General features: G+C 45.0%; 1 protein-coding gene across 1 annotated transcript; it reads left to right on the plus strand.

Annotated features, from left to right (window-relative positions):
• The first annotated feature begins 331 nt into the window (after positions 1 to 331).
• LOC121845807 (zinc finger and SCAN domain-containing protein 2-like) lies at positions 332 to 7,053 on the plus strand. Its single transcript, XM_042317795.1, has 2 exons — positions 332 to 1,033; positions 5,637 to 7,053. The coding sequence occupies exons 1-2, from the start codon at positions 769 to 771 to the stop codon at positions 6,584 to 6,586; spliced, it is 1,215 nt and encodes a 404-aa protein (XP_042173729.1). The 5' UTR covers positions 332 to 768; the 3' UTR covers positions 6,587 to 7,053.
• Positions 7,054 to 22,460: the final 15,407 nt, after the last annotated feature.

Consider the following 22,460-nt stretch of genomic DNA (forward strand, 5'->3'; position numbering starts at 1 on the left):
ATGCTGGATGTAACTCTGAGCCGAATGCTGGGTGTAACTCTGAGCCGAATGCTGGGTGTAACTCTGAGCCGAATGCTGGGTGTAACTCTGAGCCGAATGCTGGGTGTAACTCTGAGCCGAATGCTGGATGTAACTCTGGATGTTATACTAGATGAAACATCCCGTTTATAACCCTGTGTTACAGCCCCAACTGCACATTTTCCATCATCTTTTGTTGCAATAAAAAAAGTTATACAGAAGACCATTCCAGCCCTGCTTAACTGAGACTAAAATTGCATCTTTTGAAGATTTCTCCTGCCGTTTCTGTTACACAGGTCGCAATGATTTTCTTTCTGCGACATTGCTTTTCGAATTATCCTGGGTAAATGAAAACCTGCCTAGTGTTTAATTAATTGCAAGAATATTATTTTTGTTAAATTGCGTTTACCCACATGAGTCAGCAGATGGCAATACGAGTCTTTCAGCTGGTGCCTCTTGCGTGACGTATAATCTAATGGACGGTGCGGGACGCTTCTTCAACAACAGCTACAACTCTGCTACTGATTCAGCCATCTTCACAGCTAGCTAGCCAACATAACACCGAAACATTGGAGCTCATTGACCATTTATTGGTGTATATTAACCTCCGTGTTTTAAACACACTATCTGCTTATTTACTATACTTCATAAAATGTCATTTATGTTGTCGGTAAGATTACTTATTAACTTAGCCTAGTAACGTTAGTGGGCTATTCGCTAATGCTAACTAGCTAGCTAACATATTCGACCATGAGCTTGTCCCTTGCTAAAGAAGAGCAGGTCTGCTGGACAGAGAAAGAAGCTCTCGTGAAAGAGGAGGAGGGAGAGGAGGCTGTCACAGTTAAAAAAGATGAAGCTGTTACATTGAAAGAAGAAGAAGAAGCTTTCAGAGTGAAAGAGGAGGATGTTACTGTGAAGGAAGAGGCGACGACTGTCACAGTGAAAGAAGAGGAGGGGGAGATTACTGTCACATTGGAGGAGGAAGAAGAGCAGACTGGAGATCTGATTAACACCAGTGAGTAGTGTACTATCTTAAAAACATGGGCACAAGCGCCGCAGTTGTTGATCCAAACGAGTGGTTTTTAAGGGGAAATCTGCAGTTGAAACAATATCAAAGCGGGATCCCCGCCCCTGTTCCTGTAAAACTCTGAGGGATGGGGCTGATGAAACGTAACCACTCTCAAATTCATAGACAGAACTATGGATGCAAAGACTGACCATCCAAAATGATAGTTTTAACCTTGTTTTGATTGTATATAGTGGGTTCTGGTGGGGGTATGACAGTTGAACTAAGCTCATGAGGCATTAATAACTTATATTTTCAAGAATCAATGGGTACATATAATTCATGTATAAGCCCATAAAAGGTGGACGTAGTAACTGCAGGTTTCCCCTTTATTAAATGGGCATTCTACTGAAGTTCTACACTTTGAGTCATTTGTTCTGTAGTAGGAATTGTTAAAGGTATGGAATCGCCGAGACTCAGATGTCTTACTTTCAATGTATGCCAACCAACAACAACAAACATTGATTTCAAAGCTGAACAAACCTTTCCACTCTATGCACAATCACTACTTTTAACATTTGACAACAACAACAAACCACTTATACTGTCGGGAACTGTGCAGATGCAAAATTTGGTTACAGAATGTTGGTTCCATCTCCCTCAGTTTGTGTACATTCCAAAAAAACTCTGTTAAATATTCACTCCGAATTAAGAATCAACGATGTCTGCAGAAAGAATGAGGTGTCATCTATGACATCACTCAATGACTTTGATAAACATCTGTTTTGGTTCTTGAAGTACAGTAAGGGAAGTGGGTTCTCTCTTCGTGGTGATGTATCCTGAATAGGTAGAAAAAAGGTAGAAATATGCACTGTCCTACTTTGCATATTCGGGTATTGTTCTATACACTGGCTATTATTTTAATGAGCTTCTGTCCCCCCAAACAAGACCACATTTGGTTGGTCTGGACCAAATCTGAAGTTTGGACAGCACAGTTCCGAACAGATCAGTAGAGTTCAGTACATAACAGTAGAGTAGAGAACAGTACAGAGCAGTAGAGTGCAGTACAGAGCAGCAGAGTGCAGTACAGAGCAGTAGAGTGCAGTACAGAGCAGTAGAGTGCAGTACAGAGCAGTAGAGTGCAGTACAGAGCAGTAGAGTGCAGTACAGAGCAGTAGAGTGCAGTACAGAGCAGTAGAGTGCAGTACAGAGCAGTAGAGTGCAGTACATAACATAACAGTAGAGTACATAACAGTAGAGTGCAGTACAGAACATGACAGTAGAGTGCAGTACATAACATAACAGTAGAGTGCAGTACATACAGTGCCTTGCGAAAGTATTCGGCACCCTTGAACTTTGCGACCTTTTGCCACATTTCAGGCTTCAAACAGAAAGATATAAAACTGTATTTTTTTGTGAAGAATCAACAACAAGTGGGACACAATCATGAAGTGGAACGACATTTATTGGATATTTAAAACTTTTTTAACAAATCAAAAACTGAAAAATTGGGCGTGCAAAATTATTCAGCCCCTTTACTGTCAGTGCAGCAAACTCTCTCCAGAAGTTCAGTGAGGATCTCTGAATGATCCAATGTTGACCTAAATGACTAATGATGATAAATACAATCCACCTGTGTGTAATCAAGTCTCCGTATAAATGCACCTGCACTGTGATAGTCTCAGAGGTCCGTTAAAAGCGCAGAGAGCATCATGAAGAACAAGGAACACACCAGGCAGGTCCGAGATACTGTTGTGAAGAAGTTTAACCCGGATTTGGAAACAAAAAGATTTCCCAAGCTTTAAACATCCCAAGGAGCACTGTGCAAGCGATAATATTGAAATGGAAGGAGTATCAGACCACTGCAAATCTACCAAGACCTGGCCGTCCCTCTAAACTTTCAGCTCATACAAGGAGAAGACTGATCAGAGATGCAGCCAAGAGGCCCATGATCACTCTGGATGAACTGCAGAGATCTACAGCTGAGGTGGGAGACTCTGTCCATAGGACAACAATCAGTCGTATATTGCACAAATCTGGCCTTTATGGAAGAGTGGCAAGAAGAAAGCCATTTCTTAAAGATATCCATAAAAAGTGTCGTTTAAAGTTTGCCACAAGCCACCTGGGAGACACACCAAACATGTGGAAGAAGGTGTTCTGGTCAGATGAAACCAAAATGGAACTTTTTGGCAACAATGCAAAATGTTATGTTTGGCGTAAAAGCTACACAGCTCATCACCCTGAACACACCATCCCCACTGTCAAACATGGTGGTGGCAGCATCATGGTTTGGGCCTGCTTTTCTTCAGCAGGGACAGGGAAGATGGTTAAAATTGATGGGAAGATGGATGGAGCCAAATACAGGACCATTCTGGAAGAAAACCTGATGGAGTCTGCAAAAGACCTGAGACTGGGACGGAGATTTGTCTTCCAACAAGACAATGATCCAAAACATAAAGCAAAATCTACAATGGAATGGTTCAAAAATAAACATATCCAGGTGTTAGAATGGCCAAGTCAAAGTCCAGACCTGAATCCAATTGAGAATCTGTGGAAATAACTGAAAACTGCTGTTCACAAATGCTCTCCATCCAACCTCACTGAGCTCGAGCTGTTTTGCAAGGAGGAATGTGAAAAAATTTCAGTCGCTCTATGTGCAAAACTGATAGAGACATACCCCAAGTGACCTACAGCTGTAATCGCAGCAAAAGGTGGCGCTACAAAGTATTAACTTAAGGGGGCTGAATAATATTGCACGCCCAATTGTTTCAGTTTTTGATTTGTTAAAAAAGTTTGAAATATCCAATAAATGTCGTTCCACTTCATGATTGTGTCCCACTTGTTGTTGATTCTTCACAAAAAAATACACTTTTATATCTTTATGTTTGAAGCCTGAAATGTGGCAAAAGGTCGCAAAGTTCAAGGGGGCCAAATACTTTCGCAAGGCACTGAAACAGAACAATAGAGTGCAGTACAGAACATGCCAGTATAGTGCAGTACATGACATGACAGTAGAGTTCAGTACATGACATGATGGTAGAGTGCAGTACATGACATGACAGTAGAGTGCAGTACATGACATGACAGTAGAGTGCAGTACATGACATGACAGTAGAGTGCAGTACAGTACATAACAGTAGAGTGCAGTGCAGTACATAACAGAGTGCAGTGCAGTACAGTAGAGTGCAGTACAGAACACTAGAGTGCAGTACAAAACACTAGAGTGCAGAACAGAACATAAGTTGAGTGCAGTACAAAACATAACAGTAGATTTCAGTACAGAACGGAACAGTAGAGTGCAGTACAGAACATTACATAACAGAGTGCAGTACAGAACAGAACAGTGGAGTGCAGTACAGAACAGTGGAGTGCAGTACAGAACAGTAGTGTGCAGTAGAGTTCAGAACAGTGCAGCACAGAACAGAACAGTTGAGTGCAGCACAGAACAGAACAGTTGAGTGCAGCACAGAACAGAACAGTTGAGTGCAGCACAGAACAGAACAGTTGAGTGCAGTACAGAACAGAACAGTTGAGTGCAGTACAGAACATAACAGTAGAGTGCAGTACACTAGAGTGCAGTACAGAACACTAGAGTGCAGCACAGAACATAACAGTTGAGTGCAGTACAAAACATAACAGTAGATTTCAGTACAGAACGGAACAGTAGAGTGCAGTACAGAACATAACAGTAGAGTGCAGTACAGAACATAACAGTAGAGTGCAGTACAGAACATAACAGTAGAGTTCAGTACAAAACAGAACAGTAGAGTGCAGTCCAGAACTTCCTATGGCTTCCACTAAATGTCAACAGTCTTTAGAATTGGTTTCAGGCTTGTATTCTGAACAATGTGGGAGTAAGACCACTCTGAATGAGTGGACCATTCAGTGTCCCAGAGAGAGCGTGCCTTTCTTGTTTTCCTTTTATATTGACGAAGCTTTTGTCCGTTTGAAATATTATTGATTATTATGACTAAAAACAACTTGAGGATTGATTATATTTTCGTCTTCCTGTTGTGACTGCCTTTGAGCCTGTGGATTACTGAACAAAAGGAGTTTTTTTTGGAGGTTTTTGGCTATAAAGAGGGACTTTATCGAATGAAACAAACATTTATTGAGTAAATGGGAGTCTTGTGAGTGCAACCATATGAAGATCATCAAAGGTAAGTGATTAATTGTATTGTTTTTCTGACTTGTGTAACAGTTCAGTACAGAACGGAACAGTAGAGTGCAGTACAGAACATTACATAACAGATTGCAGTAACTCCTCTACTTGGCTGGTAACTGTTTGTAATGATTTGTCTGCTGGGCGCTGTTCTCAGATAATCGCATGGTATGCTTTCGCCGTAAAGCCTTTTTGAAATCTGACACCGTGGTTGGATTAACAAGAAGTTAATCTTTAAACCGATGTGTAACACTTGTATGTTTTTGAATTTGGCACTCTGCAATTTCACTGGATGTTGGCCAGGTGGGACGCTACCGTCCCACATCCCCTAGAGAGGTTAATGGCCTATAATGTTAATTTCTACGTGTACAATTGTCATTACTTCAAAGGTAACAGAGAGCCCACTCTGGAAATTCTCTGTTAAACTGAAAAATACTCTGTCTTTGGCAGGAGAGCGACCAGACTCTTACTCTGAAAGTGGGACGTGTCCCGTCGAGGAACCAGACCCAGTGATGTCCAAATCAGCAAGACCACATCACTGCTCTCAGTGCGGAAAGAGATTTATCCAGTTAGGGCACCTGAAAAAACATAAGAGAACGCACACAGGAGAGAAGCCTTATCACTGCTTTCAATGTGAAAAGAGATTTTCCTCATCAGGTTCCCTGAAATCACATGAGAGAATACACTCAGGAGTGAAGCCTTTCCAATGCTCCCAGTGTGGAAAGAGATTTTCCTCGTCAGGTTCCCTGAAATCACATGAGAGAATACACTCAGGAGAGAAGCCGTTCCAATGCTCCCTGTGTGGAAAGAGATTCTCCCGGTCATCGCATCTTAAATTGCATAAGAGTGTACACACAGGAGAAAAACCTTTCCAATGCTCCCAGTGTGGAAGTAGTTTTACCTCATCAGATTCTCTGAAAAGACATATAGGTTTACACTCTGGAGAAAAGCCTTACTACTGCTCAGACTGTGGGAAGAGATTTAGCCGGTTAAACGGCCTGAAACGACATGAGAGAATACACACTGGAGAGAAGCCCTACCAATGCTCCCAGTGTCAAAATAGTTTTTCCCAGCCCGCTTACCTGAAATACCATGAAAGAACACACACGGGAGAGAAGCCTTACCATTGCTCACAGTGCGGAAAGAATTTCACCATGTCATGTAACTTAAAAACACATGAGAGAATACACTCAGGAGAGAAGCCCTATCAATGCTCCCAGTGTGGAAAGAGTTTTAACCAGCTAGGGAGTCTGAAAATACATGAGCGAGCACACACAGCGGACAAGCCTTACCACTGCTCCCAGTGTGGAAAGAGTTTTAAGAAATTAGGCAAACTGAAACAGCATGAGAAAGTACACACAAGCGTGAAGCCTTTTGGAATTACTCCCACTGTGGAATAAAATTAACATGAGCTAACAAACTCTGTAGAGTAGCCTTTACACTGATCCTACTGTGGAATGAGATTTACCTTTGTAAGGCAACTGACAGAGCATGAAAGAATCCACACTAAAGAGAAACAATATCAATGCTCTCAGTGTGGAGAGATATTTACCCAGTTAGGGAACCTGAAGGACCATGAGGTAACAAACACATGGGAGAAGAGAAAGGGGAGAAGCCTTACCACTACTCCCAGTGTGGAAAGAGCTCTAGTACATCACACATACTTGAAAGAACAAGTGCTCCTATTATCTCATATTTGTTACAGAAAATGTGTGCTTTTTGTTATGCCATATGAAATCTAATTGGATAAAGTCTACTAAAAAATAATTGGTATGTTTTAAAACAAATCTCAAGACATGAATTCTTGAGTATAGAGCACATCAGAATCAATTTGTATGCTTTATGTGATTAAATTGTTATTTTCAAACTCTTGGCTCTCTCTCTCTCTCTGTGTGTGTGTCATTCCTCTACAGATAATCCGGTTATGTTTGCATGTGATGCACGTGCTCCATGGTCGACATCTGCATCTTCGGTCCCCCACTTGGAAGATGGTTCTTCCAGTGTGGCTTGAAAGGAATAGTATGGTCTCATCTCGAAAGGAATAGTATGGTCTCATCTAGAAAGGAATAGTATGGTCTCATCTCGAAAGGAATAGTATGGTCTCATCTCGAAAGGAATAGTATGGTCTCATCTCGATTTAAAAAAAAACTTTGGATGTAAAAAAGAGCAACAATAGAGTAGAGTACCCCAGACACTATCTGTAAGAGAAAACATGTCTGGTTATTTTGATATGATTTTTTTTATGACAGTAGATAGGTTTTCTAGCGGAGTAGAACACCTGCTTAGGAGAGGTGCTGGCTAGCAGAGTAGAACACCTGTTTAGGAGAGGTGCTGGCTAGGGGAGTAGAACACCTGTTTAGGAGAGGTGCTGGCTAGGGGAGTAGAACACCTGCTTAGGAGAGGTGCTGGCTAGCAGAGTAGAACACCTGTTTAGGAGAGGTGCTGGCTAGGGGAGTAGAACACCTGTTTAGGAGAGGTGCTGACTAGGGGAGTAGAACACCTGTTTAGGAGAGGTGCTGGCTAGCAGAGTTGAACACCTGTTTAGGAGAGGTGCTGGCTAGCAGAGTAGAACACCTGTTTAGGAGAGGTGCTGGCTAGCAGAGTAGAACACCTGTTTAGGAGAGGTGCTGGCTAGCAGAGTAGAACACCTGTTTAGGAGAGGTGCTGGCTAGCAGAGTAGAACACCTGTTTAGGAGAGGTGCTGGCTAGCAGAGTTGAACACCTGTTTAGGAGAGGTGCTGGCTAGCTAGAACACCTGTTTAGGAGAGCAGAGTAGAACACCTGTTTAGGAGAGGTGCTGGCTAGCAGAGTAGAACACCTGTTTAGGAGAGGTGCTGGCTAGCAGAGTAGAACACCTGTTTAGGAGAGGTGCTGGCTAGCAGAGTAGAACACCTGTTTAGGAGAGGTGCTGGCTAGCAGAGTAGAACACCTGTTTAGGAGAGGTGCTGGCTAGCAGAGTAGAACACCTGTTTAGGAGAGGTGCTGGCTAGCAGAGTTGAACACCTGTTTAGGAGAGGTGCTGGCTAGCAGAGTTGAACACCTGTTTAGGAGAGGTGCTGGCTAGCAGAATTGAACACCTGTTTATGAGAGGTGCTGGCTAGGGAGTAGAACACCTGTTTAGGAGAGGTGCTGGCTAGCAGAGTAGAACACCTGTTTAGGAGAGGTGCTGGCTAGCAGAGTAGAACACCTGTTTAGGAGAGGTGCTGGCTAGCAGAGTAGAACACCTGTTTAGGAGAGGTGCTGGCTAGGGGAGTAGAACACCTGTTTAGGAGAGGTGCTGGCTAGCAGAGTAGAACACCTGTTTAGGAGAGGTGCTGGCTAGGGGAGTAGAACACCTGTTTAGGAGAGGTGCTGGCTAGGGAGTAGAACACCTGTTTAGGAGAGGTGCTGGCTAGAACACCTGTTTAGGAGAGGTGCTGGCTAGCAGAGTAGAACACCTGTTTAGGAGAGGTGCTGGCTAGCAGAGTAGAACACCTGTTTAGGAGAGGTGCTGGCTAGCAGAATTGAACACCTGTTTATGAGAGGTGCTGGCTAGGGGAGTAGAACACCTGTTTAGGAGAGGTGCTGGCTAGCAGAGTAGAACACCTGTTTAGAGAGGTGCTGGCTAGCAGAGTAGAACACCTGTTTAGGAGAGGTGCTGGCTAGCAGAGTAGAACACCTGTTTAGGAGAGGTGCTGGCTAGCAGAGTAGAACACCTGTTTAGGAGAGGTGCTGGCTAGGGGAGTAGAACACCTGTTTAGAGAGGTGCTGGCTAGGGGAGTAGAACACCTGTTTAGGAGAGGTGCTAGCTAGCAGAGTAGAACACCTGTTTAGGAGAGGTGCTGGCTAGCAGAGTAGAACACCTGTTTAGGAGAGGTGCTAGCAGAGTAGAACTAGCAGAGTAGAACACCTGTTTAGGAGAGGTGCTGGCTAGCAGAGTTGAACACCTGTTTAGGAGAGGTGCTGTCTAGCAGAATAGAACACCTGTTTAGGAGAGGTGCTGGCTAGCAGAGTTGAACACCTGTTTAGGAGAGGTGCTGGCTAGCAGAGTAGAACACCTGTTTAGGAGAGGTGCTGGCTAGCAGAATAGAACACCTGTTTAGAGAGGTGCTGGCTAGGGGAGTAGAACACCTGTTTAGGAGAGGTGCTGGCTAGCAGAGTTGAACACCTGTTTAGGAGAGGTGCTGGCTAGCAGAGTAGAACACCTGTTTAGGAGAGGTGCTGGCTAGCAGAGTTGAACACCTGTTTAGGAGAGTTGTGCACCATCTGCTTTTCTAATTTATTACTTTGATTCAAATCAGATCAAGTCTTAACTGATGATAGCAGAACACCTGTTTAGGAGAGGTGCTGGCTGGTGGTGGAAGTAGAACACCTGTTTAGAGATGTGGTGGTGCTGTCTAGCAGAGTTGAACACCTGTGGTGGTTGCGTTGGAGAGATGTTGGAACTGCGTTGGAGCCCCACATACATGCGGATGTGGTGGTGGTGGAACTGCGTTGAACACCTGTTTGGTGGTGGTGGAACTGTGCTAGCGGGTGGTGGTGGTGGAACAGCCCCCTAGCGGATGGTTGGTGGAACTGCGTTGGAGCCCTACATAGCGGATGTAGAACACCTGTTTACTGCGTTGGAGAGGTGCTGGCTAGCAGTGGTGGTGAACACCTGTTTGGAAGGAGTGGTGGTGCTGAGCCCTAGCAGGATGGTAGAACACCTGTTGGTGGTGGAAGGTGCTGAGCCCCACATAGCGGATGTGGTGGTGAAACACCTGTTTGGAACTGTGCTTGGAGCCCCACATAGCGGATGAGTGGTGGTGGAACACTGGAGCTGTTTAGCGGAGGTGGTGGTGGTGGAACTTTGAGCAGCGGATGTGGTGGTGGTGGAACTGCGTTGGAGCCCCACATAGCGGTGGTGGTGGAACTGCGTTGGAGCCCCACATAGCGGATGGTGGTGGTGGAACTGTGTTGGAGCCCCACATAGCTGTTTGGAGCCCCACATAGCGGATGTAGTGGTGGTGGAACTGCGTTGGAGCCCCACATAGCGGATGTGGTGGTGGTGGAACTGCGTTGGAGCCCCACATAGCGGATGTAGTGGTGGTGGAACTGCGTTGGAGCCCCACATAGCGGATGTGGTGGTGGTGGAACTGCGTTGAGCCCCACATAGCGGATGTGGTGGTGGTGGAACTGCGTTGGAGCCCCACATAGCGGATGGTGGTGGTGGAACTGTGGAGCCCCACATAGCGGATGGTGGTGGTGGAACTGTGTTGGAGCCCCACATAGCGGATGGTGGTGGTGGAACTGAGCCCCACATAGCGGATGTAGTGGTGGTGGAACTGCGTTGGAGCCCCACATAGCGGATGTGGTGGTGGTGGAACTGCGTTGGAGCCCCACATAGCGGATGTGGTGGTGGAACTGCGTTGGAGCCCCACATAGCGGATGTGGTGGTGGTGGAACTGCGTTGGAGCCCCACATAGCGGATGTGGTGGTGGTGGAACTGCGTTGGAGCCCCACATAGCGGAGTGGTGGTGGTGGTGGAACGGATGGTGGTGGCGTTGGAGCCCCACATAGCGGATGTGGTGGTGGTGGAACTGCGTTGGAGCCCCACATAGCGGATGTGGTGGTGGTGGAACTGCGTTGGAGCCCCACATAGCGGATGTGGTGGTGGTGGAACTGCGTTGGAGCCCCACATAGCGGATGTAGTGGTGGTGGTGGAACTAGCGGATGTGGTGGTGGTGGAGCCCCACATAGCGGATGTGGTGGTGGTGGAACTGCGTTGGAGCCCCACATAGCGGATGGTGGTGGTGGAATGGAGCCCCACATAGCGGATGTGGTGGTGGTGGAACTGCGTTGGAGCCCCACATAGCGGATGTGGTGGTGGTGGAACTGCGTTGGAGCCCACATAGCGGATGTGGTGGTGGTGGAACTGCGTTGGAGCCCCACATAGCGGATGTGGTGGTGGTGGAACTGCGTTGGAGCCCACATAGCGGATGTGGTGGTGGTGGAACTGCGTTGGAGCCCCACATAGCGGATGTGGTGGTGGTGGAACTGCGTTGGAGCCCCACATAGCGGATGTGGTGGTGGTGGAACTGCGTTGGAGCCCACATAGCGGATGTGGTGGTGGTGGAACTGCGTTGGAGCCCCACATAGCGGATGTGGTGGTGGTGGTGGTGGCCCCACATAGCGGATGTGGTGGTGGTGGAACTGCGTTGGAGCCCCACATAGCGGATGGTGGTGGTGGAACTGCGTTGGAGCCCCACATAGCGGATGTGGTGGTGGTGGAACTGCGTTGGAGCCCCACATAGCGGATGTGGTGGTGGTGGAACTGCGTTGGAGCCCCACATAGCGGATGTGGTGGTGGTGGAACTGCGTTGGAACATAGCGGATGTGGTGGTGGTGGAACTGCGTTGGAGCCCCACATAGCGGATGTGGTGGTGGTGGAACTGCGTTGAGCCCCACATAGCGGATGTGGTGGTGGTGGAACTGCGTTGGAGCCCCACATAGCGGATGTGGTGGTGGTGGAACTGCGTTGGAGCCCCACATAGCGGATGGTGGTGGTGGAACTGCGTTGGAGCCCCACATAGCGGATGTGGTGGTGGTGGAACTGCGTTGGAGCCCCACATAGCGGATGTGGTGGTGGTGGAACTGCGTTGGAGCCCCACATAGCGGATGTGGTGGTGGTGGAACTGCGTTGGAGCCCCACATAGCGGATGTGGTGGTGGTGGAACTGCGTTGGAGCCCCACATAGCGGATGTGGTGGTGGTGGAACTGCGTGGAGCCCCACATAGCGGATGTGGTGGTGGTGGAACTGCGTTGGAGCCCCACATAGCGGATGTGGTGGTGGTGGAACTGCGTTGGAGCCCCACATAGCGGATGTGGTGGTGGTGGAACTGCGTTGGAGCCCCACATAGCGGATGTGGTGGTGGTGGAACTGCGTTGGAGCCCTACATAGCGGATGTGGTGGTGGTGGAACTGCGTTGGAGCCCCACATAGCGGATGTGGTGGTGGTGGTGGAACTGCGTTGGAGCCCCACATAGCGGATGGTGGTGGTGGAACTGTGTTGGAGCCCCACATAGCGGATGTGGTGGTGGTGGAACTGCGTTGGAGCCCCACATAGCGATGATGGTGGTGGAACTGGTGGAAGCTGCGTTGGAGCCCCACATAGCGGATGTGGTGGTGGTGGAACTGCGTTGGAGCCCCACATAGCGGATGTAGTGGTGGTGGAACTGCGTTGGAGCCCCACATAGCGGATGTGGTGGTGGTGGAACTGCGTGGCCCCACAACGGATGTGGTGGTGGTGGAACTGCGTTGGAGCCCCACATAGCGGATGTGGTGGTGGTGGAACTGCGTTGGAGCCCCACATAGCGGATGTGGTGGTGGTGGAACTGCGTTGGAGCCCCACATAGCGGATGTGGTGGTGGTGGAACTGCGTTGGAGCCCCACATAGCGGATGTGGTGGTGGTGGAACTGCGTTGGAGCCCCACATAGCGGATGTGGTGGTGGTGGAACTGCGTTGGAGCCCCACATAGCGGATGTGGTGGTGGTGGAACTGCGTTGGAGCCCCACATAGCGGATGTGGTGGTGGTGGAACTGCGTTGGAGCCCCACATAGCGGATGTGGTGGTGGTGGAACTGCGTTGGAGCCCCACATAGAGGATGTGGTGGTGGTGGAACTGCGTTGGAGCCCCACATAGCGGATGTGGTGGTGGTGGAACTGCGTTGGAGCCTCAAATCGGTGAGCAGCTACTCTTACGACCGTTGTCACAAAAACCACAACTCGCCCCACTTGCTTTAGAAGTTAAGAATGAGACAGTGTAGGTTATATAGAAATAACAACATGGTCTCGGAGCGTTTCGTATTATTATGTACGTAAATCCAAGACACTCCATTTAGTATGATATGTTACGTATGGTGTGGATTCATTTGTTGATGTCCAGCATCCATTTCATACAATATGTTATGAATTTGCAAAACGTATGATATGTGACGAATTCCAATTTGTTGTAGCTAACATTAGCTAGCTCTAGGAGTTGGGGGTTAGGTTAAGGTTAGAGGAAGGGTTAGCTAACATGCTAAGTGATTGCAAAATTGCTAATTAGCTACAATGCTAAAGTTGTACGTGATGCGATTCGAACGGACAACCTTTGAATTGCTAGACGTTACGCATCCTTTTGTTCTTGCCTTAGGTAACCGTCTGTCTTATGTAACCATACGAAACATAACATATACTCATTTGAGTGTTCTGAGGTTTTACGTTTACTATGTTGCATCTAATCTATGAGACCAGTCTGAGATATAATTAAGCTCAAATTGAAAAAAAAATAATAATAATTAGGATTTGTGTCATCCTAATCGAGGTGTAGATTACATCTCACATTCCAGTGCTCGATCGAACTTGTTAACGAGGCTGCATGTGATTTCTGTTAATGCGATTCTGTGCAGCCAATGAGCACCGTCAAAACCACCGGTATGCAGATGTCGGCGAAAGTGGATCTGATTGAATAGAGACCTTTATTTTCAAATGAGTTTATTAAAGCTCCTAGAAATGTGTTCATGAAACCAGAAGTTAATCACAACGGGGGAGTGGCACAGATGAAGTGCTTTATAGGGGAAATGGGCCATCTCCAGTTTCTACATTCATATAAGTGACCCACCACCTGGATTTGGTCTTATGTAGCAAAATTTGAATTATTATTATTATTTATTTATTACATCGGATAAAAGTAAAGACTCAGAGCTACAAAATGGTATATCATCCACTGCAGTTGAGGAACAATGGGAACGTCATTCTGCTTTGTAAGTTGATTTACTTCTAACCCAACTTTAGAGAAAATGGCCCTTGAATGTTTTGTTACATCTACTGGAGAGCTCTTCTTTGTCTACACCCAATCAGCATCGTTCACACCCTCTTATAAGCCTTAGCCCCACCCATCTCTCTTTAAGGATTCACATGTGAGGCCATGTGCTAAACAGAGTGAATACTGTAGTGTAGTAAACTACCAAAGATTTCAAGACTGAAAGTGTTCAAAGTAGTAGCAGAAAGTAGAAGTAAAAATACCCTTTATCTAGTCCTTGGCCTATATCCTAATCTAATTTTGGTGCAAATGATCTTGTTCTTTTCGTTACCATCTCTGGTAAACACACACTATATCAAATTAAATCTACGTTTATTTGTCACATGCATCACAATGATCTTGTTCTTCACGTTACCATCTCTGGTAAACACACACTATATCAAATTAAATGTATGTTTATTTGTCTCATGCATCACAATGATCTTGTTCTTTTCGTTACCATCTCTGGTAAACACACACTATATCAAATTAAATCTATGTTTATGTGTCACATGCACAGGATACAGAAGGTGTAAATGGTACAGTGAAATGGTTACTTGCATTGTGGAGTCTTTTTGTTTAGGCATGTAGCTAGCTAGCTAAACAATGAACCATAATCCCAACTCATAATACCATACACCATGCTTGAATCTGCAGGTAGCTAAAGCTTATCAACCAGGTTCAATGTTAGTTACCTAGTTGACATTAGGCTATACCTAGCAATACAAATGGCTTTCTGAGATACGAATAATATAACTACAAAGATCATACACCTAACGTTAGCTAGCTAAAAGTGTGCTTTAACTTGCAATGAAAACGACTTCCTGGCAAAATTAGAAACATATAATATCTGAACATGTAGCTCAGTGGAGGCTGCTGAGGGGAGCACGGCTCATAATAATGTCTGGGACGGAGCAGATGGAATGGCATCAAACACATGGAAACCATGTATTTGATACCATTCCACTAATTCTGCCACAGCCTTTAGCACGAGCCAATCCTCCCTAATTAAAGTGCCACCAACCTCCTGTGATTTAGCTAGACTCTTACCTGTATACATGGATGGACGCTTCTCCCTCTGTCATGGATGCCATGGTTGCCCTTAGTTTGAAGATGTAATCCAGAGACAGGTGTTTTTTAAAAATTTTTATGCCTAAACCAACTAGGCTTGTAATTTAACCATTTTATTTGTATTTACAGATGGAATACAAGTTTGTTATTAAGGCTCATGAAAGTTCACATGTTCCAGAAGGCATTTCTGCCAACAGAACGCATTTTTATTTAAAAAAAATACTTTTTTTAATGTTCAAATGCCACTCCTGTGAAGTAGTGACATGCGACATGTCTTGAAACGGGTCACATAAATTAATTATGTATACAAATTGATTCTTAAAGAATGTAATTTATAATTGTCTGATGATCTTAGTTTAAGTGTCACAACCTGTCATAACCGCAAAAAAAAAAAATGCTTGTTTTACTTCCATGTTTGTAAACATTGTAAATGTAAATAAACACTGCATACCCTCAAAACATGGTTAGAGAAATCATGTTGATGGCATCCATCCATATCTCTGTCTATGAATCTGAGAGTGGGTTACATTTCTCTTGGCCCATCCATCAGCGTTTGACCAAAACGGAGGCGGGGTGATCGCTTTGTTATTGTTATTGTTAATTGCATGTTTCTTTGAGAGTTATTAAAGGGATACTTTGAGATTTATTAAAGGGATACTTTGAGAGTTATTAAAGGTATACTTTGAGAGTTATTAAAGGGATACTTTGAGAGTTATTAAAGGGATACTTTGAGATTTATTAAAGGGATACTTTGAGATTTATTAAAGGGATACTTTGAGATTTATTTAAGTTACCATATTGTTAGCGCAATTGCTGGAAGTCTCTTGGTACCTTAACCAGCTCCTCTCAAAAGCAGGGAAATAGACCTATCTACATCAAAGCTGGGTGATTTGTCAATAGGAATATCCAATAAACACAATAGACTAACAGGGAAGGTGATTCACCACAGTTCAAGTTCCACAATAAGATCTACGACGCTGATATTTTTTGCAAACTCTTCATATTTGTAATCTGTGGGCGTCACTGAGTTGGCTGATACCCCATTTCATGGACCCCAGATCCATAGGTAAACCTGTACATTGTAAAATAAATAAATATATACCCCCAATGAAATTCTGAAGACTGATTGATTGTCTTGTATTGAATTGATATAACCACATTCCGATCTTGTTTAGTATTATCTAGTCAGATTTCACTATTTCACTTTAAAGGGGGACTTTTTATTTTGAAGGCGAAGCGCCGATTCCACTATTATTGCTCACTTGTTGTTCTCGACCATAGAGATAGAAGACTAATATTTATTTCTGTGCCATTATAGTGTATGTGACCGCTTGGGCAGCGCCATTGAAGACACAACCCATAGGAATCCCCACCTTGTTAACTACGTTGACTACTTTAAATGGTGGAAACCCTCTATGCTAAGATAGCCTTTTGGCCACTAGAGCCATCTATCAATCTCTATGTTCACCACACACTGGCGCAGCAGCAGATGTTGGTTGCTTGCGGGCCCGTTTAGAAGCAAAACCCGCTTCCTCAATCTACACAGCGCAAAACTAGCTGCAATTTGACTGAACACGGTGAAGGATAAACTAGGAAAAGCGACCTAACATTTGACACTCGGTTGGAAATGTTGGACGGAAAGACTGGCTTTGTCTCTTTCTACCATGGATCAGGAGAGTCAGCTAAAGCTAGCTACAGTTCAGCAAATCTAGATTTTTAGTTGTTCCTAATATAATGTATTATAACTAGAGGATATTTCTAAATAGTGGTAATATTGAACTACAGTGATAATGATGACATGATCCTAGTTTGAAAGAAAATGCATAAAGTTAGCCAGTTAGCTAACTTCAACAGGTAGTGACTGTTTTATAAACTAAACAACCTGTCTAACTAACGTTACTAGCTAGACTAGGCTAATATTAATGTAATATGAAGATAGTGGCACCCGCTAGGTAATAGTTGTCGTGTTGGCAAGTTTAGCTTTAGTTAAGATGAGCTAGTTGTTGATTTCTGTAAACAGGAATTCGACCAGATTTCTTTTTAGGATGTCATATTGCTGAGTACCTAATGTTGTTGCACTCTCACTCCCTACATTTTATAAAATGTGGCTTGTTGTGAAAACTGCGCTGTAACTCTTCATCATATTGGACTCTGAAGACCCGTCCAGCCTGTCTCCATCCTGCTCCACTAAACCCCAACCCACGGTGTCCCCGGGTCATGAAAGTAACCACGGTGACCAGGAGGACAGTAACCAGGGTGACCAGGAGGACAGTAACCACGGTAACCAGGATTGTCAGGAGATGGTTGCCTTGAGCCTCTACTACGGTGGTGAAATAATACCAGGAATGAATGTTGTTGGCAAAGAGGCTGGCATATACTGGGCATGGAATTGTACAGGTAGACACTGTAATAATAGGTCTCATTCCAAACCAGTGTTGCAACGGGGAAAAACAATTCTACACGTTAGTCATTTAGCAGACACTGATCCAGAGAGAATTACCGTAGTGAGTGCAGACATTTTCACACATGTCCCCACGTGGGAATCGAATCCACAACCTTGGTGTTGCAAGCACCGTGCTCTACCAACTGAACCATGTCCCCCTTGGGAATTAAATCCACAACCTTGGTGTAGCAAGCACCGTGCTCTACCAACTGAACCATGTCCCCCTTGGGAATCCACCCAATGCTCTACCACAACCTTGGTGTAGCAAGCACGGTGCTCTACCAACTGAACCACACGATTTATCCTTTAATCAATAGGCTAGTTGAGTCAGTTGTGTTCGTCCTGGGCAGAGCGAAAGCCTTCACACCCAGGACTAGAATAACAACATATTGAGCTTGACTCACCTGTTGATCTTTTCTGATCCACACAGGAGAGAGTTCCAATAAGACCTCTGGTAGTGAGTGGAATCCTTCTACATCGGAACAAGCGGGACATTCTACATCGGAACAAGCGGGACATTCTACCTCGGAACAAGCGGGACATTCTTCGGAACTCGGAACAAGGGACATTCTACCTCGAACAAGCGGACAACAAGCGGGACATTCTACCTCGGAACAAGCGGGACATTCTACCTCGGAACAAGCGGGACATTCTACTCGCGGGAACTACCTCGGAACAAGCGGGACATTCTCGGAACAAGCGGGACATTCATCGGAACAAGCGGGACATTCTCTCGGAACAACGGAACAAGCGGGACATTCTACATCGGAACAACCGGGACATTCTACATCGGAACAACCGGGACATTCTACATCGGAACAACCGGGACATTCTACCTCGGAACAACATTCTACCTCGGAACAACCGGGACATTCTACATCGAACAACGGGACATACCTCGGAACCGGGACATTCTACCTCGGAATCGGGACATTCTAATCGGAACAGCGGGACATTCACATCGGAACAACCGGGACATTCTACATCGGAACAACCGGGACATTCTACATCGGAACAACCGGGACATTCTACATCGGAACAACCGGGACATTCCACATCGGAACAACCGGGACATTCCACATCGGAACAACCGGGACATTCTACATCGGAAGAAAATGAAGAACCTGGATATTCAAAATTAGGAGTACTTGAACGTTCTACATCAGAACAACCTGAACATTTGACATCAGGAGAACCCGAACAACACCAGGCGAGGCACACAGCAGGTCCGACGTCCCCACTGCTGCTCAGTGTGCGGAAAAGACTAAACATTTATCAGTGCTAAAAGTCCACGAGATCCCACACAGGAGAGAAGCCCTGACTGCGGCAAGAGTTTTGCTCAAAATGGTAAGCTGAAAGTTCACCAGAGGAAGCACACTGGGGAGGAGAAGCCTTTCCTCTGCGCAGATTGTTGCAAGAACTTCCAAACCAACGGGAAGCTGATCGCGCACCAACGGAAACATCATCCAGAGAACGTGATCGACCCCTGGTGTACTGTGTGTAGACTAGCATTCAGGTCTAAGCTCAAACTGGAACGGCACCTGAAGACTCACATCGGGGAGAACCCCCTACTGCTGCCCTTTCTGTAGCAAGAGGTTCTCCACCAAATGGAGCATGATGCAACACCAGCAGGTACACAGTGGAGAGAAGCCCTACTCCTGCTCTGACTGTGGCAAACACTTCACTCATAAATCCACTGTGTCGATGCACAAGAAGAAACACTGCCTTCAGCAGTGGTTTAGGAGCAACGCTGAATCCTGTCCTGTCTAATGGCTGATGGTTCTAGACTAACGTGCGGATAAGGCCACCAACTATTTGGTGTTGAACAGGAAATGACTGTCTTGGGACAAAACCAGATACTGTTCCCTCACTGGTTGCTTTGATAAATGTAATGTTGTCCTTACACTGTACACAGTCATTTTAAAATCCACATGAATATAAAACACAAAATTGTCCGCCTTTGGTCCTGGATATTTACACGATTTCTAGACTTTTGTTCCAGCCCAACAGTAATAGACCTCATTACAATAAGAAGCATTTTACAGGTTTATTAAAGTTGTCTTCATTAGTAGCTGTACCCTAGCCGACTGTCATTCTCTTAGGTTATAAGGTCAACGGGTGAATGACGTTCCGTTCTCTTAGGTTATAAGGTCAACGGGTGAATTTTCGTTCCGTTCTCTTAGGTTATAAGGTCAACGACGTGCCGTTCTCTTAGGTTATAAGGTCAACAGGTGAATGACGTGCGGTTCTCTTTGGTTATAAGGTCAAAGGGAACGTCATTTACCCGATGTGGCCAATAGAAAAGAGGAGCTGTAACCTCTAACATTAAAAACATTATTTTAACTAGGCAAGTCAGTTAATAACAAATTGATATTTACAATGATGGTAACAGTGGGTTAACTGCCTTGTTCACTGGCAGAACGACAGTTTTTTTTTTTTACCTTGTCAGCTCAGGGATTTGATCCAGCAACCTTACTGGCCCAACGCTCTAACTACTAGGCTTTCTGCCAACCCCTACTTCACATTCCCACTATGCACATGGAATAGGAAACTATGTAAATTATATTAAATCAAATGTATTTATATAGCCCTTCTTACATCAGCTGATATATCAAATTGCTGTGCAGAAACTCAGCCTAAAACCCCAAACAGCAAGCAATTTAGGTGTAGAAGCACGGTGGCTAGGAAAAACTCCCTAGAAAGGCCGGAAGCGAGGAGGAAACCTAGAGAGGAACCAGGCTATGAGGGGTGACCAGTCCTCTTCTGGGTGGAGGGGCAGTGAGTCAAAGCAGACGTTATTGCCTCGCTAAAAAGTAAAACCTTCTCTAACGGAGGACTCAGCTCTTAAACTACAGCTCAAACTACAAAACCCAGGACAACTAACTGAACGTCGTGAATGATCTAGCTACGCACGGTAGTTATTTGATACGTGGAACGTCGGACAGAGACTTGCTCGTAGCTAAATATAGCCATGGATCAGGTGAGTTAACTAGCATGCTATTTAGCAATGTTACTCGTTTATTCTGTTGTGGGTTCTGCTCTGACGATAGATTTACTTAACTGAAAAGTTAGTGTCAAAATAATCACCCATAGTTAGGGTAGCTATCTTATCATTAAATCGCCATTTTATGCATCCGACCGATTTACTAGTTATCTCGGCATTTAGCTTATACCCCTGGAATGTGGAACAGATGCTCACTCACTATCTGGCCTAGTGGCAAAGACAGAAGCCCCATTTAGTTCAACTATTTATTTTCTTAAAATCAGAAAAAAGCCTTAACCACACTGCTAACCCTAACCTTTAATTAAAGGCGCTACACCTAATTTATCCCATATGTGGAAACTAGATGGGTTACAACAGCACGAGGCTTCATTCAAAACAAATCTCCTCCCTTTTCCCCTGTAACATGGCGGAGACTTGCTCTTGAGCCTTTTCCTTTCGGTTTTGGTCCACCAGCTTCAAACATCTGTTATTGAAAAGAGATTTCATGGTACAATGATTCCCTATGTTATTCAGTGCTTGAATTCTCGCACAAACTGAAATTGAGCAAACGGTGTTGAATTTTACCAACCAGGAAATGACTTTTTCGACATTGGGCGCTTGACCCTGATTTCCACTATATAACACAAACACAACAGCTTTCCCCATTTTGACAACAGATGCAGGACGGGTGGGAGAAATTAATAGGCGAATATCACAGCCAATCACAACGCTGGTGGGTAAGTAACATTGTGAAACACTATCATTCCACTATTACTGCAGATATACGAAGGACATTTTCAGAAATTAGAATGCATTTTTTAAATTTTTTATATATAAATATGTGTAGCACCTTTTTAAAAGACCAAAACCCAAATGTTTGTTTCCATACATTTCTATGATCTACCCTTTGACTTGGCCATCTAGTGGGAAAGGGAGAGGCTATACGTACACGCCTGCTGGCCAAATGAATGACGTATGTCGTGCAGCTGAAAGTCGTGGAGACGATTCAAATCAAATCAAATCAAATTTTATTTGTCACATACACATGGTTAGCAGATGTTAATGCGAGTGTAGCGAAATGCTTGTGCTTCTAGTTCCGACAATGCAGTAATAACGAACAAGTAATCTAACTAACAATTCCAAAAAAAAAACTACTGTCTTATACACAGTGTAAGGGGATAAAGAATATGTACATAAGGATATATGAATGAGTGATGGTACAGAGCAGCATAGGCAAGATAGTAGATGATATCGAGTACAGTATATACATATGAGATGAGTATGTAAACCAAGTGGCATAGTTAAAGTGGCTAGTGATACATGTATTACATAAGGATGCAGTCGATGATATAGAGTACAGTATCTACGTATGCATATGAGATGAATAATGTAGGGTAAGTAACATTATATAAGGTAGCATTGTTTAAAGTGGCTAGTGATATATTTACATCATTTCCCATCAATTCCCATGATTAAAGTGGCTGGAGTAGAGTCAGTGTCATTGACAGTGTGTTGGCAGTAGCCACTCAATGTTAGTGGTGGCTGTTTAACAGTCTGATGGCCTTGAGATAGAAGCTGTTTTTCAGTCTCTCGGTCCCAGCTTTGATGCACCTGTACTGACCTCGCCTTCTGGATGACAGCGGGGTGAACAGGCCGTGGCTCGGGTGGTTGATGTCCTTGATGATCTTTATGGCCTTCCTGTAGCATCGGGTGGTGTAGGTGTCCTGGAGGGCAGGTAGTTTGCCCCCGGTGATGCGTTGTGCAGACCTCACTACCCTCTGGAGAGCCTTACGGTTGAGGGCGGTGCAGTTGCCATACCAGGCGGTGATACAGCCCGCCAGGATGCTCTCGATTGTGCATCTGTAGAAGTTTGTGAGTGCTTTTGGTGACAAGCCAAAGATGGTTCTTCAGCCTCCTGAGGTTGAAGAGGCGCTGCTGCGCCTTCCTCACGATGCTGTCTGTGTGAGTGGACCAATT

The sequence above is a fragment of the Oncorhynchus tshawytscha genome, unplaced genomic scaffold, assembly GCF_018296145.1.
Source record: "Oncorhynchus tshawytscha isolate Ot180627B unplaced genomic scaffold, Otsh_v2.0 Un_contig_11018_pilon_pilon, whole genome shotgun sequence".
In the NCBI taxonomy this organism is placed as follows: Eukaryota; Metazoa; Chordata; class Actinopteri; order Salmoniformes; family Salmonidae; genus Oncorhynchus; species Oncorhynchus tshawytscha.

What these genes read in the sequence shown, in the direction of transcription:
- LOC121845807 (XM_042317795.1), top strand. Translation starts at nt 769, where the DNA reads ATGAGCTTGTCCCTTGCTAAAGAAGAGCAGGTCTGCTGGACAGAGAAA. An exon ending in TGGAGATCTGATTAACACCA is followed by an intron (nt 1,034 to 5,636) that starts GTGAGTAGTGTA and finishes TGTCTTTGGCAG; the next exon opens with GAGAGCGACCAGACTCTTAC.